Source organism: Tauraco erythrolophus, chromosome 3, assembly GCF_009769465.1.
Source record: "Tauraco erythrolophus isolate bTauEry1 chromosome 3, bTauEry1.pri, whole genome shotgun sequence".
NCBI classification, from domain to species: Eukaryota; Metazoa; Chordata; class Aves; order Musophagiformes; family Musophagidae; genus Tauraco; species Tauraco erythrolophus.
In genome coordinates, this window is record NC_141467.1 from 3994411 (window position 1) to 4015953 (window position 21543).

General features: G+C 36.8%; 1 protein-coding gene across 1 annotated transcript in view; it reads left to right on the plus strand.

The window, feature by feature from the left end:
• The window catches only part of EXOC2 (exocyst complex component 2), a 132345-nt gene that overhangs the window by 71684 nt on the left and 39118 nt on the right, over positions 1 to 21543 (plus strand). Inside the window, exons 14-22 of the mRNA XM_086608422.1 lie at positions 4132 to 4200; positions 4443 to 4600; positions 7636 to 7757; positions 11261 to 11322; positions 14042 to 14122; positions 15215 to 15274; positions 16128 to 16189; positions 17072 to 17138; positions 19133 to 19249. Coding sequence (XP_086464548.1) covers positions 4132 to 4200; positions 4443 to 4600; positions 7636 to 7757; positions 11261 to 11322; positions 14042 to 14122; positions 15215 to 15274; positions 16128 to 16189; positions 17072 to 17138; positions 19133 to 19249 — 798 coding nt within the window. The remainder of the gene's footprint in view (positions 1 to 4131; positions 4201 to 4442; positions 4601 to 7635; positions 7758 to 11260; positions 11323 to 14041; positions 14123 to 15214; positions 15275 to 16127; positions 16190 to 17071; positions 17139 to 19132; positions 19250 to 21543) is intronic.

Consider the following 21543-nt stretch of genomic DNA (forward strand, 5'->3'; position numbering starts at 1 on the left):
ATGGTTTTAAAATAGAGGGAGGTAGATTCAGATTGGATATTAGGAAAAAATTTTTTACCATGAGAGTTGTAGAACACTGGAACAGGTTGCCCAGAGAGGTGGTGGATGCTCCATCCCTGGAGACGTTCAAGGCCAGGTTGGATGAGGCCCTGAGTAACCTGATCTAGTTGGAGATATCCCTGTTCCTTGCAGGGGGGTTGGACTAGATGACCTGTGAAGGTCCCTTCCAGCCCTAACCATTCTATGATTCTATGGAATTGAGATTTTTCTTATTATTTTTAAAAGAATAAAAGCATATAGCGGAATTACTTAAAATTCTGCCTGTAGTGTGTCTGTGTACGTGTTCCAGATACTGGAGTCAATATATGTGTGTTTTTACCTCTCGCTTATAGCTGGCCAGCTGCCCTTCACTGGTGATCTGAAGAAATAGCAAACTGCATGAAGGATAAAAATATGTAAAAGACACAGTCATACAGAAAAAAATATGTTTCTTTTCTTTGGAACCAGAGTACTCGTTTCTTGAGGTTTAATTATTTGGAAGTGAGGATGGCTTCAAGACCAGAGTTGCAAAATGACCAAGGCCCAGAGCGATATACACAGACATACTGTAGGAGGTCTGGTCTGGAAGTGTAGTCACCTGCAGCCACCTGTGCTTCTAGTCCTTTTTGCTTAGATGATGTGTTTTGGTGGAAGTATAATCTTGATAGTCCAAGAAGTAGGGGGAAAAGGGGAAGTAATGATTTATGTTTTTATATGCATACTGTTAACAGATTTGGTAGGGATGCATTTCGTTGTTGGTTTGATGTGGATAGTATACAGCTTAGCATTGTAATCATTACCAGATAAACACAGTAGCTTTGGGGTTTGTGTTATTGCTAAAATTTGGTCACAGAATTACATCATGGTTTACAGAGAGTTCACTTTTGGTTCTTAAGCCATGTTGTTTCTTCTCCAGAAGGAGAACTGGAGTTGGTGGTGTATTCCCAAGGAGCAAGTGTGAGAAAGACAAGACGTGATTGAAGTGTAGTGAAAGGCAGCTCTCTGTTCCAGCAGCAGATGATAAGGCACCAGTTCACACTTCATCTGCACAGCTATCACTGGGAAGTTGTGCTGGCTGCAGTTCCAACTCACTCATTCTGGGTCCTAAAAAACTGAAGATGAGGTCTGTAAAGTGATGTAGAGACAGTTGGGATAGTACAGAGCAGGTGGAAAATAAGCAAGCTTGTGGACATTCGTATTATTCAGATCAGCTTCTATATTGAATCTAAAAGTTTATGCGTAAAACTTCTCTATTTAGCTGTTGCTGTATCATTTCATTTGATGAGATTGTTTTTATCCTTCCATGCTTAGTGTCCTGCTGTGCTTAAATCCTTAGGTCATCACAGCTACAGTATTCCACTGCAAAATTATCCCTAAAGCAGAGCTGCTGGCGTAGATATCTACTATTCTTTGCAGCTTTAGTAGAAAATAAAATGAAAACTTTGGAAAAGGAAATTTGAAAGCTTATTTTGTCATTTTCCTTTTCTCTGACTAACTGAAGAATTAATTTCTCAAGTGGTCATTCTGTTTATTGCCACTGCCTGTAAATCAATATAATGTTTTCATATGATGATACTAATAGATACTATAGCCCTTTGTGTTCAACACAATACACAGACCATTATAGCACCAGTGAAATAGATTCTGTTTGACATCCCCATTTTACATAATAAAATCAAAAGAAAGATACTGCATTTACTCGTAATGTTCAGTGAAGGAAGTAGGATCAAGAATAAACCTTAGCACCCTTGACTTTCACAAAAGTAATTGATTTCATAAGGGAAGTTACAACCTTTAGATCTAACAACAGTACAATTGGAAATTAGACTTCACAAATTCACCTGTTGTTTTTTTTCTCTGAGTACAATGAAAAAGAAAGCAATTTCTGGAGAAACTGAGACTTGAACTATAAACAAGGTTGAGAAATTCTGCTCATGAAAATGACTACAAGTGGAAAATGCAGTGATCTTATGTCATGTCTGAACAAAACATTGTTTCCATTTATTAAAAAAAAAAAAAAAAAAGGAGGAGGAGATAGTTTTAATCTTTGAGGTACATCTACTCTTCCTCTGTTGGGCCAGAACCTGAGCTTGTGAGAAATGAATCCCCATACATTTTGTTTCTTCTGCTCCTTTGGTCCTTACAGAACCCCCACAAGTTCTCAGGCAGGGAGGAGGGATGGTGCCCTCAGCTCCTTTTGTGTGTTCTGCATGCCACAATCCACTGAGGATGGACAGGAGAAGGGGGTGACATAAGCTAGAAGACTTCTTCTAGAGCACCTAAGAATATCTGTCACCACACCAAATTCAAGACTCCAAGTTGATGTTTTTGTGTCAGAAACCATACAGATTTTAATTGTCCATGAAGAAATGTCTTTCACCTTTGTTGCTTGCTATTTATTGCCATTTATGAAGCAAGGTGACTGCTGCAGTTTTTAAAGAAAAGTCCTGTGAAAATGATGTAGAGAGTCATGTCAGTTAGCTTGTTCAAGTCTTCAAGACATTTCAAAAATGTGGAAGGAAAATCCCTACATATGAATTTCAAGCTGTATTTTTTTTTTTTTTTTTTTTTAGTTTGTAGGGTTTGGGGGATTTTGGAGGTCGGGGGGTGTTCTTGTTAGTTCTGAAAGGTTAGTGATATGCCGTAAAATATTGTCAGTTAAAGACTTACGTGGTATTTTCAACAGTTTAAAAAGTTGAGTTCTTTGAATCACTCTAGGTGAAGTCGCATATGTGAGTAGTAACCGTTGGTCTTACCACAAAATAGTTTTGGTCTGTCTGTGCAGGAAAGGTTTAAGATTGGTCTTCAGCAAAACCACTAAGAAAAGGAAAAAAAAAAAAAAAAAGATAGCAAAGATCTGTGAAATTTTTTGTTGTTCTTAAATCGAGCTGTAAAGCGATGAATTTTAAGTTGCTACCTGAAGTTTAAAGGAACAGAGTTTATTTTCTTTTTTAAGGCATTAAAAGAGAGAATTGCTTGTTAAATGCAGCAATAACTCAAGTGTTGTTCTCCTTGGGGTGAAACTGTGTAATTCAGAGCTTTAAAGTACAAGTTTCATAGCTATGTGTCTTCTGAAACCTTTAAGCAGTTTTTATTTTTCTCTAATTTTTGCTCACTTCAAATTAGTTATTTTACCTGGAAAATCTGAAATAGTTTAGCTGAAAGAGGGAATTTGAAAAATAGAGCATTTCAAATTAATGGCTTAAAAGTAAACTGATTCTTTTTGAGAACACTCTTGTCGTGTTATTGCACTTCTTGTCCAGTAGATGTTGCTGTACATACATAAAATAGGAGATTTTCTAACCATGAAATTCTACATCTTCACTTAACCCAGTATTTGAAATCACTTTTTCAGTACAGTTGACTCTGTTCTCAGTAGACTCCACAGAAGGCTAGAACTACAAACAGGAAGGCTATTAGTCAAACCATGTTTTTCTTCAACTGTAACTGTCTCATGCAAAGTGTACTCATGTCCCTCGGTTTTCAAAGAAGTGAGCTGTCCATGAAGATGCTGATTGTTTTGCAGTCTCTTTTACAGTTAGTTGAATTATTCAAAAAGCATTGTCAACAAAATGGTGTTCCAAAAAAAAAAAAAAAAAAAACCAAACCCAAAAAAAAACCAAACAAAAAACCTTCAACCTTCCCCCTCGCATGTTACAATTCCTAATTGTCCTCATTCCAAGAAGTGTCTCCCACTTCACATCGATGTCCTTCTTCTCTGGGCAGCTTCCATGCTGAGAAAATAGAGTTTCTTCATACAAACTTAATGCACAATTGAACTATATCTGGTTTAGCTCTCACTAACATAGCAGTGAGAAAACTTTGACCTCACAAAGTTCATATTGCTTGAGCTGCTCTTATGCTTGTCTCTGACTTTGTCCTATATACACCTTGTTCCTCAGAATTCAACATTAGCACGCTGACCCACAGCAGAATATAGTGTTTGCTTATTGAGATGCCGTGAGTTAGTTTTTATAATTGCCTCATAAACTCACAGGTTTTCCCTTTTTCGCTTTGAAACCCCCTTTTTCAGAATTATTTTAACAGTGGTTATGAGATACTTACACTTTTCAATGTTCTTGTTTTCACAAGACTGCTGAAAAATCTGGCCAAATGGAAAGGTCAAAGAAAAACGCTCGGCAAAGACAAAATGATTTCAAGGTAAGTTATGGGGCAGAAACCTTGCTTTCTTTCAGTTGTCCTTAATAGCAAGATACTTCAATATCACCACCTTGAAAACCAGATTTCTTAAACCATCTGTGTGCCCTTATTTCTCCTCCTGCTCTACTCTCTGCCATGTGGAACCTCAGTAAATCATGAATTCCAAGCTGTTGAGTACATGGCTACTTAAGCACATTGGTAGAGCTTTTTGCTTGAGTTTTCTTTCCCTTCTTCTAATGCAGAAAATGATCCAGGAGGTGATGCACTCTCTGGTAAAACTTATCCGTGGAGCTTTGCTTCCATTCAGCCTCAGAGAAGGAGAATCAAGACAGTATGGTGGCTGGGAGATGAAATCTGAACTTTCTGGCCAGTGGCTAACACATGTTATCCAGACTGTAAGGTAAATGGATCTGTGTGCCTACAAAATGATACTGTTCCTGGAATATGTGTGCTTTAAGACAAATTGTTTTGTTTATTGCATTAAATACCATAAATACTGAGAATGTTAGTATTTTCAAAAATAGGATTACAAAGAAATGACTTATGGCAGATTTAGGTTTCTATGTGCAAGTGTAATGAATAATGTCTCGTGATATAGCCTTACTACATAATGATATATTCATTTTTTTCCATAGCATCTTGTGAAAATATTTGAATAAAATATTTGCCTGGTACAGCACTGGCACTCCATGAATGAAACAGGATTTGATTCTTTAGGGTAGAAAGCAGTTATCTGGTTTATTTGCTACACATCTTCCCATCTCTGCCAAAATGGGTAAAAATAGTGTACTTCTCACTGTAGTATCATTCTTAAATCATAATCTAGTTTTACAGTTGTTTTATGGAAGGTGATACTCCTGCTTTTAATGACATTCTGCTTATAATTATGTTTGTTTATAAACTTAGTAATGTGCGTGTCATTAATTACAGAATGTCTCATTAATATACAGAATTTTCTTCCATTTGTTTATGGAGGATATAAGAATTATCATTGTCTTTTGGAAATTTGGAGTAATACCTGAATACGATGCTGTATCTGCAATTTTCAAAGTAGGTACCAAGCAAAGCACAGAGGAAGAAAAGAAAGGGGTATCACATATAGGATACTCTTATTGCAGATGGAGCTAGGAGTAATGCATACCTGCTTAACGCTTTCCCAAAGTCTCTTGTCAGTTATCTGCACTTTAACCATTTTGGAAAAAAATATTCCATGTGAACATTTCTTATTCTGGCTGAATTTTATGGAAAGCTTGCAGTTTAAGAGGGAACTGCCTTGGCATTTGACGAAAAGATGTAAAGGGGCAAGGGAACAGGCTTTGGCACCAGTGTTGCCCTTTTATGAGAAATCCAATTTCACTCAAATTAGGAAATTCTAGGATTTAACACTTGCACATCTCTAATATGGCCTTGAAAATTAACCAACAGATTGTCTGAAGGTAGGTTGTGTTTCAGAGCCCTGCCATCCGAGGTATGATCCAGGCTGAGGTTATAGGATCTATAAAGGCTTTTATTCAGAGAATCTCCACTTGCTTACTGGGCACCGCCCTGGCAATGAACAACTGAACTGCGAGCTGGGGAAATTCTCACTCCCTCCCACTCTTTTCCCCACCTCATGTTCTTACTGATGCCTGTGCTGGCACTTCAGTAAAGTGAGCTAGACTTAAATGCAAAGTGGTCAAAAGTAGAGAAGAAAAGAGGCAATCTGGAGAAGAGGAACTGAGCATGGGTCAGAAGTTTTTGTGAGTGCTGCAAGTACTGTTCTTTTTGAGCCCCTACGCTTCGACGATCTAATAAATTCTTGTGACTCCCACCAATGATGAAGGTGGACTCTGCTCTTGAAGAGCCTACACATCACATGAAAACCTTATTTGTTGCAAAGTTGTGTAATAACTTAAGTTCTATTTTTATAGTTTCTAACAGAGTTATTATGAAGCCCATGATAGAATTTTACTCTTTTCAGTCATCTCACAAATGGGTTACTGTTTTCTGCTTGTATTTAAGAATGCTAAAACTTCCAAAATGAGATAACAAAGAGTTGTTACATCTGTGTGATCTTAATTTCTCTGCTTGTTTATATATATCACACAGCTTAAAGTGGGGTGGTTGCATGGTCTTTCTCTTGTACCCCATTCTGTCATTGCCCACTTTGAATAGATTCCAGAGGATAAATTAGAGCTATGTGATAAACTGAGGCCGTAGTCAGCAAGACTTTTGCCTTATTCCAAGGATAGAAAGGTATGTATACATTAGCGTGAGTTACATGAGTAAAAAGATGATCTTAGGGATGTGACAGCTGCGTGCTCAAAATCAGCTCTAAGAATAGGACTTCTGTACATTCTAAAGTCACTTAAACTTCTCCCAGATGGATATTTACATCCTGTATTTCCTGGATGGCTGAGATAGTAGATTACATAAATCTGCACTAATTCACTACTTGCCCTGAGCAGATAGCAGTCTGATGAGCAGTGGGGTTTTGATGGTTTATGCCCAACACCAGAGGTAAGGAACTGGAGCGAACAGGTGGATGACTGGTAATGTTCCACTTACTATTCAAACTTGTTTGCTTGTGTCTTCCTACTCCTGTTCTTTGGCGTTTTGTAGTACGTGTGCTTTGCTCAGCATTAGCAGTAGGGCAGACAGCAATGACTGCATTTCAATTGTCCTTGCTTAAATATCCAAGAGCTGGATAAAAGCAGTGAACCTCACCAGGACACCCTAACTCAAGTCTGAACACAACTGCAGCCTTTTAATTAAAAGCTGAAATGCCATTCCTTGCAAGCAGCTGCTGTGTTACTATTTCTGAAGGAAGAAATTGAAATGAATGTTTCCGTACTCAGCTATAGTAGCTGGTGGTTTGTGTCTGGCCGGAATTGGGAGCAAAACAGTGAATGAATTCACTCTTCACTCTGCAGGTGATGCAGTAGCTGTATTTTTGGCTCCTTAAATGTGTATACTCTTGGCAATCTGATGCACAGCCATATCACCATTTATGGCAGCTTGACAGCTGTTACTGTTGTAATGTGGGTAAACAGTATCTCAGAAACCCTGTTGTGGACCTGGGATTTCATCTAGGCATTCACATAAAAACAGCCAAAAAGCTACTTCTGCTCTAAAATTATTATTATTGGATTTTAAAACAAGAGACAGATGCAGAAAGGCAGGCAGGGAAGTGCAAGAGGACAGCAGGAAAAGTTGACACGTTGCTGTGATGACATTATTGTAATGTTACAGGAAAATAAATCTGTATTTGCAAGCTTCTGAATTAAGCAAACAATTAATCTTCTCTGAGTGGGATAAGCAGTTTTCAAAGATACTCTGTGGATGGAGCTACTGTATTCATATACTCAGAAAATGCCTGACAAAATTCAATGAAGTTGTATCAGCTTAAAAAACGCTGCAGATTTACACTTCAGTTTAACTTTGTTTACTTTCCAGGCTTAGTTCTGAGTCTCTTACTGCACTCGAGATACCCAATGATATGCTTCAGATCATCCAGGATCTTATTTTGGACCTTCGTGTACGTTGCATTATAGTGACCTTACAACACACAGCTGAAGGTAATAGAAGACTTCAGGTCTTTTTGTTTACTGTCACATTTTTTCCCCTCTGATTAGACCAAGTTATGTTCTGGAAGATAACCGGGTTTGTTGCAGTACAGTAGTAGCAGTGGACTCGTCTGAGTTCTGTTATATGTCGCAAGAGTTACTCAAATATTTCACTCTTCTGATGGAAATGCGTGTTAGAAGCCTTTTCTTCCCTTAATCTAATGAATACAGTAGCTCAGATCTGTTTCCTTTGGGTTGAGACAGTTTTACAAAGCAAGTGATTTATCTCATGATGCAGCTTTTCCATAATGGAAATATAATTGATTTTCTTTCTCGACTTCTTCTATAAAGTGTAGAATTAAATAAGCAATTCCCATTCCCAAGAAAAAACAAATCCACAGGCCTTCATGAAGTGTTTTAGTTCTGTGTTTTCCAAGGCTTTTTGCTAACATCATAATCCCCAGGCTTCCTGCTGTCTACACAGCTTTCGCAATAAATGTCTGGATTGTCAAGGCCAGTAACACGTTCTCTAAATCTAATGTGGCTGTATGTGCATCAGAGGCCATTCGTCTTCCATCTCGTATTCAATTCTGAAACTTAAATGTGAATGAAGTAAATCTTCCAGAAGAAATCTCTCTCTCAAAATCAGGGCAGATTGATCCACTACTAATTCACTTAGCAGGGGTTTTTTTCCAAAAGACTAATTACCCTTAATATTAAAAAAGATTAGGGCTTTTTTTAATCTCACAATTTAATCAGGTTTTAATTTTTAACATATGATTTGTCATTATTTTGTAGGCTGACATGAAGCTAAGTGTTTTACTCAAGTCTTAAGTGTACTAAGTGCTGGTGGCTATATTAAGCAATTTTTAAAATTTTTTGTGACAACACATCATAAAGTCTCTGATTTATTTGATACGATGTTGATATTAATTGTGTTCTTGGCTCTTAATCCTTTTATTAAATCCCATTTCATTGTTAACTTTATTTTTCTGCTAGTTGGCCACAAGTACATAAGTTGTCTTGTCTCTTTAAAACTCTATAGGGAAATTATTACCAGTATTTCAGATTTCACTTAAAGTATGAGGAAGTCTCTTTTGCTTTTCTTCGCTTAGCACAATTGAGATCAATTTTTTTTAAATGGTAGGTGAAAAGTTCTTGGCCAAAAAGACAGCTGTCATACCAGTTTTATCTACTTATTGCATCATAATGGTAGCCCAGTTCTTTGCTCAGATCCAGAGTCTCTACTCCTTACATCTTGATCACTGGCCACATACATTCCATGGAGGAAAAACTCTTGTGGTAGTCTGTACCTTAGATTTTTATGAAAGCAGATTTACAATCTGTGTGAATGAGTCGCTGTTTGGGCTGAACATCTTCATTCATACTTCTCTTTCTTGAAGCAGAAGAGATCAGATCCCTTAAGATGCCAGTAGGTTATGTTGGCTGGATGATGTAGTTCTCTTTCATCTGGCTCATAAGAGCAGCCTTCCTTGGCTGCTGCTTCCATCCCCTGACAGTGAAGCAGTTCTGTGTATTAGCTGTCACATCAAACAGGAGAAGATAAAAGATGCCTGCCTGTATGATGACTCTTATTCCATGTCATTGCACTGTGTGCCTTATCTATGAGACCTTTTTTTTGTTCTTTACCAGCTAAAGCAAAATTGCATGTGTTGAAGGTGTTTAAATAGTTTTTCTGGACAGGACCAGGTTAGTTGGGCTCGTAAAGAAACTGTTATTTTTAGGGAACCAGTGAAAGAACAGTTGATGGATATTCTCACGGAGCTATATTCTCAGATGTAGTTGTATCTGTAATATATGTCAAAAAGGCTCCTCCTGAACTTGAACCTCACCTGTATAAACTCTACGAAGGATGAGCTGTGTAGACTGCTGATACAAAGTTCACTCTCATCTCTTGCTGCATGTTGGAAGTTGGTAAAGGCATTCAGATCAGTTAAATCTTACTAGAGCACTCTACCATGAGCTGTTTAAATAGGACAAACCTGCCCACGCACAGGCTTTTCTTGTTGTGTTATGATAAACACTGTATACTCATGCTGGCCCTGAGAAGCAGTCTGTGTTCTTCCCCTCTCATGTATGATCGCTGGTCATAAAGGTCGTGAAAGCCAAATTATGTGAATGCCAGACTAGACAGGGGGTTTACATGAATGCCTTTGACTGGAATTCGGTGAGCGAAGAAATACAAGAAAGAAATTTGTTTCTTTTGTATTTGTATTAGCTTGCAACAGAATGCAAAAGTGAGTAGCCACAAAAACATGTAAAGGCTGACCAGTGCAATCATAGAATCGTAGAATGGTAAGAGTTGGAAGGGACCTTAAAGATCATCTACTTCCAACCCCCCTGCCATGGGCAGGGAAACCCTCCACTACACCAATCCAAAGCCTCACAGGAATATCGGTTGAATTAAAAGGTTTACTAAACAGGGAAATGAACAGAGTAATTATTCTGCACAATCCATTAATACTTTTTATCCTCACTAGGCCTATACTTGCATGAGATGTAGAATTGCAGGGTATGACACCAGAACCAAGCTTCTTAATTTAGCTAATTAAAGCATCAAGATAGTGACGATACCTTTCAGCATGCCTTAGTTATCCTCTTTTCTTGTATTTTAGGGAGAGGTGGTAATTCACCAAAATTTTTGCTCATCTAAAAGGGAGTTTCGTGATATACAGAGAGTTCTGATGAGCAATTTGTGTGTGAAAAACTGTATGTTAAAGCCCCCGTGAACTGCACACAGTTAATCTTTGTTCTGTTTGCAAATTGCTTAACACACCCGGCCCCCCCCCCCCAAAAAAAAACCAACTATGATGCAGAATGCATGCATCCATAGAGGAATTTTGTTTACAGTGCGTAAGCTTTGGATTCGCATCCTGACTTAGCTCCTGTTAGCTTCAGTAAGCCTGTAGAAGTTGGCACCTTCTGAGTAGCAGAAGAGAGTGCTTTATGCATATGCCTTCATGTACTTTTGAAGGAAGTCTAGCACCGTGGATCCTTGACCCTAAGTGGGGACTCTGTGCTTCTTTCATAGTTCTTAAATATGAATTATATACTGTCCTTTCGGTCTTTGCTAAAGTGCTAGGCAGTTGTTCTTTCATTTTTAAATTAAGAGCTGGTGTATAGAGGCTTGGATTCTTAAATGCAGCATTTTATGTTGTGATTAAAAATTTACAAAATAGAAACAAACCCAAAGCCTGCACAATATTGCCTTTATTTTAAGCTTTCCAGTAAAAGATGTGCTCCATGCAACTCTTGCCATGTATCATAGATGTGCTTCTCTATGTGGTGTCACCAGCATACCATGTATGAGTTCCACTCTTAGTCATTTGAGAATGCTGAAAGCTTTGAAGCTTTTAGTGCTATTTGCTTGTGTGCCTAGTCATTGCAGTCCCAATGTCTGTGGTTTTATCTTTTCAAGTTCAAGGAGTTTTTAATAATGAAAATGAATACCTTCTCCCTCCCCCTGCTCTTCTCCCTTTTGCTCTGTCTTACAGATATTAAGAGGTTAGCTGAAAAAGAAGACTGGGTTGTTGACAACGAAGGTTTGACATCGTTGGTGGGTATACTTGTGTGTTTTGTAGGCACTTGCTTTGCTGGATGATTTGGTGGGGGGTTTTTTTGCAAGTGTAATGAGACTGGTTTCTATATTCTCCAAAAATTGAATTCATTTGGACTTTGTCTACATGTGTGCATACTGATGTCTATGGTTTTATTAAAATATGAAAATATAGGAACATAAAAAACACAAAGTTTTTTGTTTGGATGGTTACTTATTTACAGCACTCTCAACAGATCCCATCACCAAACACAAAGTTATTTTTTTCTTTTCTTCCTTTTCTAAAATTTTTATTTGTACTTCTTGAACTATTATGTCTGCAGTAACTTGAAGTGATTATGGTACTGCTAGACATCAATATTTTGGAAGGTGCAAAACAAAAAAAAAAAGCATAAAAGCTAAGTAGATTTATGTTGTGTGTTGAAAGACAAAACAGATAAGAATTGGGCATCAAGATACATAATGTGAGTTTCTGCCTTAGAGTTATTTAAATATATCAGTATAATTACTACTGATCTTTAGCATGACTTTGCTGAGATAAACCATAATAATTTTCATTGGTAAGCATCTTTTTAAAATAATGGGATGGTTTACTGAAGTAAAAAATTATTTTTGAGGTCACAACAAGTTCAGTTCACATCAAAATGCTTCACAACTTAGTAGACACCACTACCATGGAATTGGTCTGTAGTGAAATAAATAGGTCACTTATATGTTATAATGAGAAACTGAACTGGAAAGCAACTAATTTAGGAGATTGCCTACACACAAACAACCAGTGACTTGAAACCAAGTTCACATAAATTAGTGAGATGCTTTCTGGAAATAAACAGTAATGAGCAATGCCTAAAACACAGCAAGCACGTTGTAGGTGGGACTTAAAAACAATCTGCGAAAGCAGAAAGGGCCTGTGGGAGGGAGAGTTGCTTTGTGTGTATTATCTAAGAGAATGCTCCACGAGACTTTTTGAGTTTTTCTTATTTGCTTCTATAAATACGTGTTTGAAGTTGAGTAGGAGGGCATGAAGTAATCACAATATACACGTTTTAGGAAGGAGTGCTGTTGGGCAATTGTAGTATTATAACCAGATTTGCAGCTTCTGGTCTTGGTTTCAGTTGCCGCTGACTTGGGCAAGTCCCTTAACTTTTCTGTTTTTCACTCTATTCATCTGTAAAATTGAGGGAGGAGGAAGGATCTTCTGCAAAAGCTTTGTTTCTTTATGCTTTTGCTGTGTCCTAACTCATCTTTGTTTAAAAACTCCTGAAGTCTTTTTTGTATTTGGAAATATCCCATTAATTCCTTATATACAGCACTTCCTTGGATACCTTTTGAAGCCGTGGTTGGGACGTGCCGAATTTGAATGGTGGCAGTTGACTGTGTTTTGTCATAGCAGGGTTATTGATCTACTCGAGTTCATTGTAGCAAAAATGAAACAGTGTAAGGGGGCAGACATTCTCTTTGGGAACATTTTAGTCCTAAGATAAAAACTGTATTTTAAGCTTGTAGGAAATACTGGTTGATAACTCCTTTAGTGTTTATATTTCAGGTAAAAGAGACAGTAAGACACAGAACCAAATTTCTTCAGTTTCACAATATCCAAAGAATAATAGATCTGAACAACTTCATTCTCCTGAGGTGTGATGTTTTATTATATGGAAACAAAAAAGAAAGAGCAGCACTTTACGGCTGTTCTCTTTCTTTTAAGCAGGTCCAAAAATAATGAATACAGATTGTCATGGTGGCTTTTTTCATGATTTTCAGGTTGCCATTGCAGGCATCGCATTCATGATACACCTCCACTCCAGCATTTACAGAAATAAAAATTACTCCTAAGCAAAAGTTGGTGACTTGCCATAAACTATCTACTGGATGAAAAGCAGGTTTACTTGGCTTAGAAATTTGGGGGTTTTTGTCCACCTCTTTGACCCTAATCCAGTGGGATGGTGTCCCTCTTTTCTAGAGCAGTGACACCTCTCTGCTGCACATTGCCCTGTACAACAGCTTCCTGCCTAACACCAGCAGGCAGCCTCTTTTTTTTTTTTTTCTTTTTTTGAAAAAAAAAAAAAAAAGTGTGACTTAACAGGGAAGAGAGAAAGACAAGGAAAAACTGACTAATGACTCTGTCTGTGAACTCGTTTGCACTTTCAGAGTGAAATTGATACATGCATCAAGATGTTCGTACTTCAGGTTTGGAAAACCTGGAGGTAAAAAAAGCCCCCCCCCCCCAACCAGTGTGGTGGTTTTTCCCTCCATGTGAAAGGAATTTCAATCTGTTTTTCTTAGAAACCGTTTGCCAAAGTAAAATGCAGAAATATCAGACATCCCAGATGAAATTCTATCCCAACTTAGATCAAGGTGGGAAGGAGGGAGGGAGTCACAGGCATCTATAAGGTAATTGTCAGTATATGCTACCACAAACAAGCTAGAAAAAAATCTTTCATGACTGTTTTAGAGGAAACTGTTTGGTGTAAAAGTCTCTTATTCAAATAAAATGTACATTGATCTATGAAAATAATACTGTAGATAAGTACAAAAATACATCACTGCAAAAAGATGCTTTGATAATATATGAATCACAGTTTATTTTGGGTTTGTTTTTTTTCTTCTTCAGGATAATTTGGAAATAAAGGACTTGCCATATGACATGGAAGTTTTTATATATTTGTGTAGTATACATTTGACATGCTGATTTAAAGCTAATAAGTCATTTGCCTTTCAGCCATCCCAGTTTGAACAGTGCATTATCCATTCCTTGCAATCTCTTAAAACTGTACTGGACTGCAAACCTGGAGAGGCCAGTGTAAGTTTTGATTTATGCTTTTATTTTCATTCTTTTTGTGTAAATTACTATTGGATTTCAGAACAAGAACTTTCAGAGAATGATACAGGGGTGTAACTTTCCTCTTCATTTTTTTCCATGTGCATCCTTTTCACTGCTGCTAGCTTTTAGAATTCTGTTTGTGTTTCCTTTGTCAAGGGTAATTGTGTGTGTACGAGGCAGATTGGACCTATACTTAATCTTTAAAGCTATTCTTTTGAAAAATGCTACTAATGTAATTTTCAGTTGGCAGTAGGTGTGACTTTATTTCCATGAGAAAAAAAAAAAAAGCATGGAGGGGGCTTTCCTAGGAGTTATTCTTCACTTAGTGTTGCATCCAGACTACTTGCAGAACTTGAATTCAACTTTTTACTTCTGCAAACTTTATTCTAAATCAGGAGTCCTGATTGTCCCCATCCACTTAGTACCTTGAGGCCCTGAATGATTGTGATACTGATGTTTTCTTTCAGGTTTCGGTGATCTAAGGAAGTTTAACACCTTTCCAAAATCCTTCTGGCCCCTCTGTATGAGTGTTGTTTCTCTCTCCTCACTTATTTTTGATTTTTACAGCTAGCTTGTCCAGTTTCCTAATGAATAGTCTTCAAAAGAATCTGCAGGGCATGGTGAATCCTTCTTGTTAGGGTGCAAAGATCTTTGAATATCCTGGGAGCTTTTGCTGCAATTCCTTTAGCCAACAGTGATACGTATCACATGAGCTAGGTACTAGGGCTTTTTGCCTTTTAGTGTGTTACCTTCTCATGCTTGTCAGACTGTTTACTGGGACTTGTATTCTCTCTCCTCATTTTTAGGGTGAGAAAAATTGAAATTGATCCATAAGAAAACACTATATCCCAGCAGACATTCTGGACACAATTCATAATGTGTCACAATTCATAATTGTGTCGTCATAATTGTGTCATTATGAATTCATGACACAATTCATAATTGTGTCATTATGAATTCATGACACAATTCATAATTGTGTCATCTCTTTAGGGACAGGTTACTCAGGCCATCCTTGAGCATAAGGCCTTGTGAAGCTGTTCTGCTGAAATAATATTCTTGCGTCTTCAGGTTTTCCAGCAGCAGAAAACACAGGAGGATGTGTGCCAGCTAAGCATTGGGATCATGCAGGTAACTCGAGCACTTTTAAGAATGAAGTTGCAAACACAAGTGATCAACAAAAATGTGTGCTTTGTACCCTGCCCGCCTCCCGAGAGGCAGCTTAAGCTGATGGGTGTGTTATTCCTTCGGTACCCTCTGGGATACTGAGAAATGTTTGGCTTCAAAAGTATGTGTTGCTTGCTAGCTGAATCTGATGATGGCAGATCCTCAGAGGGTAAGTGACATATTTTACTGATTGTGACCGTTCCAGATTTTACTGATGATCGAGAGTCACTCGCTGAGCAGATCTCATCTCGCATCGATACACTGCAGTAAAGGGAGCAATGCTGATTTTCATCAGCTGAAGATGTAGCTTTTCATTTTTGTATCAGAAACCAATGTTCTTTGTAACAAAATCTGGGTATTTTTAAATGTATTTGAAATTAGATAATAGCACGCTTTAGGCTTTTGAGCCATTTTTGTAGTCTTCTCAAATAAGGAAAGCAAGAATGGATTTTAGTGATGCTTCTGCGATGTTTGTTGGGATCAGCTGTTCAGATTGAACACTTGAAAACTATTAACAATGCCTTCTCTGCAAATCAGCAGCTTATCACTGCATAATTTTGGCCATGCACAATGGGAATCACTTAGCAGGATTAAAAACTCTTGTGTTTTGCTACAAGTAAACTGTGATGAATATAAAATTGAAAATATGCATTCAACAGGTGTAACTAAAATGTTACTGTGGTTATGCAAGGTTTAAGGCAAAGAAAGGCGATGATGATTGTTCTGCTTCTATTGTTGGTAGTAAAAGTGAATTGAAGAGATTTTTTTTTTTTTTAGTTCTCACAGAAAATGTGGATCTTGCTTTATTGTTTCCTAGGTCTTTATAGACTGTTTGGAACAACTGAGCACCAAACCTGATGGTGACATAGATACAGCACAGTAAGTAAAATAAATAGGACCTCAGAGTAGTATTCTGAAATTGCAGATGCAAGTATCAGATTCCAGTGGTGGTGTGGTTTTATCCCCTCTGGTATTTCATATTTCTGGTGAATACTTTTGCCTCTGGTTAGTGATACTTTGAAATAAGAGCAGATACTTTTTATGCCAAACAATTGAGTGACATCGTGTAATAAATATTGTGCAAGCTAATGAATAAGGTATTACCTATTCAGTGACAGGAGCTGTGTGCTGTAGAAGCAGGTGTGTTGTTTTTGACATGACCCTACGTGGAATGTGTTATCCTTGTCACTGAGTAATGTCTAGTCATGAAGAAGCAGCCTCTGCATTTCTTTTCTTCCCTTCTACTTTGACTGGTTCTATTGGTATTTCTGCTAAATTCTTTAAAGTTTGTTTGTTCGATAATTGCTCATGAGCCACGTATTTTAGAGAACAAAACAAGTCAGAATAGCTTGTTTCCAAAAGTACCAGTCATTTCTTCGTGAAAAGCCAGAGACTTGGCAAATATTGACACCTGCAATATGCATTAGAGAAAGGCAAATTAACTGTGTTCCTAATGCTACTTTTTTTTTGATATTTGGATGACTACATTGGCTGGTTAGGCGTAAAACCAAAATAGAATGTGTGGCAAACCAAAGAAATTATAGAAAATTAAAGTGCTTTAAGAAGGAAAAGTCTGTAGCTAGAATAAAAAAACAAAAACAAAACCAAAAAAAACCCTGGGCAACATGGGCTGCTTTATTATCTGGTATGCGGGGGCTTGAAACAAGATTCCAGTCTTCTGTTCCAAATGTTCATTTGAATCCATCAAATATCAGATGATCAAAAGCACTATACTACTCACTTTTTAAACAATATTCCTAGTCTTTCAGTTGATGTTTCATCTCCAGATTTGTTTGGAAGCATTCATGAAGACTCAAGTCTTTCTTCCGTAAGTTTGACTTCTATTTCTGAAAGCTGATGTGAAACTTAATATTTCTCAAAGTTACAGGAATGTGGTCTTTTTTTTTTTTTTTAAATTATTTCGGGTTTTTGTTTTCCTTTTTTAGAGAGCAATTCTGTATTCTAGAGGCATTTCCTAGGTACAGATGTTTATAAGCCTAAGAAAATACAAGGACATAAGGCTTGAATATAAGGCTGTTTTTAAAAGCACTCTTTGTTTATGATATCTTAGTATATCATCTTGAAGTAACTAATTAAGACATTTTTGAAACCAGGTTCTCCTCAGAAACTAAAATAGCAGTAGTGTTAAGACAGCTGACGATTTGACTTTTGAGTTATCATCTTGTTTTAAGAACTGGTCTGATTATTAGTTACTTTTTAAAACCCATGAAGATACAGATATTCAGTGATGTAGTTTTTTTTTTTTTTTAAATACTTTACTGAGAGTAAAATATTGATTATTTGTTTGGCTTGTTTAGATTTGGTTTTGGTTTTTAGGAAATTGGGAAACAAGTTTTTGATATTCTTGGCACTTTGGCTTTGGTTGATGTACTTTCTTCTAGCCAGGTGACTGATGAAAAAATGTCATTGTTCCCTGCAAGAAACCTAGTGAGAACCTTTTGTGAAGTTAATATTTCTTGATATAGGTTTTAAATGTTGTCAGCAGCCCAGCTTTGCCTCATTTACAGAGCAGTAAGCTTTTCTGCTACAATAAAGAATCACAGATTGCCAAATCAGGCTAAGTTTCTGAATTGCAGACTACAATAATTAGTTCTTTATATCATTTTATTCTTGTAACACATAGATTTTGATATTAATTGTTAACGAAATAACTTTGTATGGCTGTGACTTCCTCCTATAGTCATAGGTATGAATGTTTAAATAAAAACAAAGAAATCAACAATTTTAGACAATGTCTGGTTGCCATGGTATCATTACTTTTTTTCTGTAGAACACTTTATCTTCTCTTTCCTGATTGAGTAATGAGAACAGAGAGAGAGAGAGCGACGAGTGTTAAGATTTGTCACTGTATTTTTAAAATTCTCATTTTTTGAATAGTCTGTATACCAACTGATTGTAATTTAAAGTAGTAGGCTGTACATCTCAATACTAGTCATCATGTTACTGGAATACAAAACCATCAGGAGTTCTTCTAGGTCTGAAAACCAACACCATTTTTAATCAGATCTGCATTATTATGATGACTTCATTGCCAAATAATTTTGTTTTCAAAATATTTGCTGGTGTTGGTTTTGAACTTCCATCTGAGGTAGAAAAATGTTTTGCCACTGGGAGGAGGAGAGGGCAGGAGGGAAGACCAAATCTATTCAAATAGTAGTTCCATCTTGTTTCTTTGCCTCTTTGGAAACTTCACCTTTTTGCAAGGTCAGGGAGACACAATTCTGGTATCTCAACTCCAGAATGCATTTGACTTCTCATAATTAAAAAAATCATTGAAGAACGGAGATAAGTTATAACCACCTGGATATTTTCTCAAATTAACTGCTGAAATTATATTATGTACTCCCAAACCTTGCACAATGGACGAGGGCATTCGTTCAGTACCTGTTTTGCTTCCCTTGTTTTAGCCAGCTTCATGTGAAAGTGAAGATGATCTTCAGTTAGTTTTATGATGGTCACGATGCTCTGCATATTTCTTGAAACAAAGTAAAAGCCAGAAACAGCTTCCTGGAAAGCTGTCCAAACCTAATTTTTGTGAAGAAGTCTTAACCACAGTTCTGTATTAGTCACAGCTATTCCAGTGAATGCTCCAGATCCTATAAGAAAAACCATACGTGTTCAGTGATCGTACCTGATATTCACTCAGTTCTTGGGGTTTTATTGACAAAAATGTTTGTAAATTCCGCTTTATTTAGGATCATGTTTTTCAGACACAGAGTCTATACTATACATTTACAGTATTGGTCATGCTGATAGTTCTTTTTTCTAACTATTATGCTCTTTCTTCTCCCAAATTTGTAGGAACAGAGGCTTTTAATTGCGCTCAGTAACTGCCGTTATCTGGAACGTCATACCTTCTTAAATATAGCTGAACATTTTGAGAAACATGGCTTTCAAGGTGTTGAAAAAATAACTCAAGTAAGTGAAAGCACTGGAATGAAGTGTCCTTGCTTGAAGGAAACAGTTTTTATTTGATTTACGTTCTGTGGAAATTAAGTGCCAGCGTTCAAATGGCCAAAAGGACTCTTGGGTGAGTCTTCAAATGAGTGGGGCTCCAAGCAGCAGTTGGACACAACAACAACAATGATGTGGTTGGTTGTGTTCCTATGAGGCTTCAGTAGCTGGTATAGAAAATATGACCTCTTATTCAGTGCTTGTGTTCAATGACAAAGCTTATCAGATTTCTTAGTAAAGCTGTTTAATGTCACTGTGTTTTCTTAATGCAGAGAATAAAAGATTGTTATCTCAAATATACTTGATAAATTATTTCATCTGGCAATCTGTGTTACTGATAGATGTTGTTCATAAACTAGTTGAGGTTTTTTTGTTGTGTTTTGGTTTTGTGTTTTTTTTTCCAAAGAACGAAAATGTCAAAGTGGGCGGCAGTAGCTGTCTCATTTTCCTGCCTTTTTGTAAAGATTAATCATTTTTTATGAGAAATGTTATGACTTAATCCTTAGGACCATAAAGCTAGTTTATTTCCAGAAACATTTGTTGGTTGGAAGTAAAATGTTATCTTTTCCAGTACAGGGTACAATATTTCACTTGAACTGATGTTTCTACTATGTAGTACATCCTTCGTCCCGTTCTGCCTGATGGTTGTCTGAATTTCTGTGGTTGCAGTCATTTTGAATAGCATTTGAGTAGGATTGGTATGATTTGGGTGATTAGTACAGTATACAAAATTACTCTGGATATTGGTGGTGTTTGCTCCTGAGACAACTGAGAATTGAACTAGGTACAGTTAATATTGTCTGTCATGTCTGCGTGCAACACTGTCTTGTACAGCCGTATCAAAGTATTGCCATTGAAAGTCTGACAGGTTTATAAATGACAAAATTCAAATGTCAAAGTCGAAAAATCATTTCAAATCTGTGTTAGCCCTTTGAAAGAGCTGACTGGTGCGGTGCTGCATATATGGGACACATCCATCATTAATGCTAGCTGGGAGGAACTGGGTAATTAAATGGTCATCTTAAGAGGGTAATTTTTGAACCCCTCATTAATTTTAAGAGAGGCTAGAAGTTCACAGAGGTTTAGTGGGGTTGGTTGATTGTTTCAGTTTTTTGTTCTGTCACTTAAACTTCTGTAAGACCGTTTATTTATTTATTAGATTAAAAATTTGCATTAAAGAATTGACAAAAAATTTAAAAAATAGAATTTGTTTTTGTCTGAGAAGACTGAAACAACACTATGCTTTTAAATTGTCTTAGCTTTATAAATTGAATTTTAAAGTTAATTTTGTAGTGTGTGTTGGTAAAAATTATCTGTTGTTTGGTTGTTTTTTTTTAAAGTTGCCTTTGTTTGAAGGGAAATCCTTATTATCTAATATTCTGAAAATAAAGAAATCATAAAATAGTAACCAAGAAAATTTCCTTACATTCCACATGATTGTTATTTCCATTTTTTTCTTTAGGGTGCCAAACACAAAGTTACATAAAATAGCCAAACTTTACTCTCTGCTTTAGCACGTGCCATCTTTTCACGTACTTATGGCACTCACCAGTAATTATATTTAATTTCTACATAACTCTTAAGTGCTTTTCTGTGGAGATTCTTTAATTCAACTTTTTATCATCAGTTTAGTCAATTAGAAAGTGGAAAAAAAAAATCATGTATCTCATAACTTTCATCCTACCTTATTGATGAAGCTTCTGAATAAAATTATTTCTACAGTTCTGATACTTAGATAAGCCAGAGAGGTGGTGAGGACAGAAGGTCAAAATTTCTTTAATACATAAATTGGAAACTGTAGTTATAGGGAAGTTTACAGCAGAAAGATAACAATGAGAGAATTGTATATTTTTATGAGCATTTACTCCACTTGGGAGTCAGGAAAATGAGTGTACACAATGGTGTACTCTGCTTCACACCCCCATCCTGGGCTCAAAATAACATTCAGATGAATTGTTTGTTCTTTCTTGTGATCTTTCTACCAGCTGAAAACCAAGGTTACCCAGCACTGTCTTAATTCTGCATTGAACTTGAAACAGGTTAAAGAGGACTTGCATGAAACAAAAATCCTGTCCTGAATGTGCAGATGATCTTTTGTATTGAATGACTGCAGAAGTGGAAGGTGGAATTACTTAATTTTGAACCACTTTCTTAAGGACAACTGAAGCAGTTGGTTCACAGATTCTTTGAATGGATGTGTGTTTCCAGGGACTTCCTACTAGAACTTATACTTGATTTTTCCCACTAGCTCAAACCTA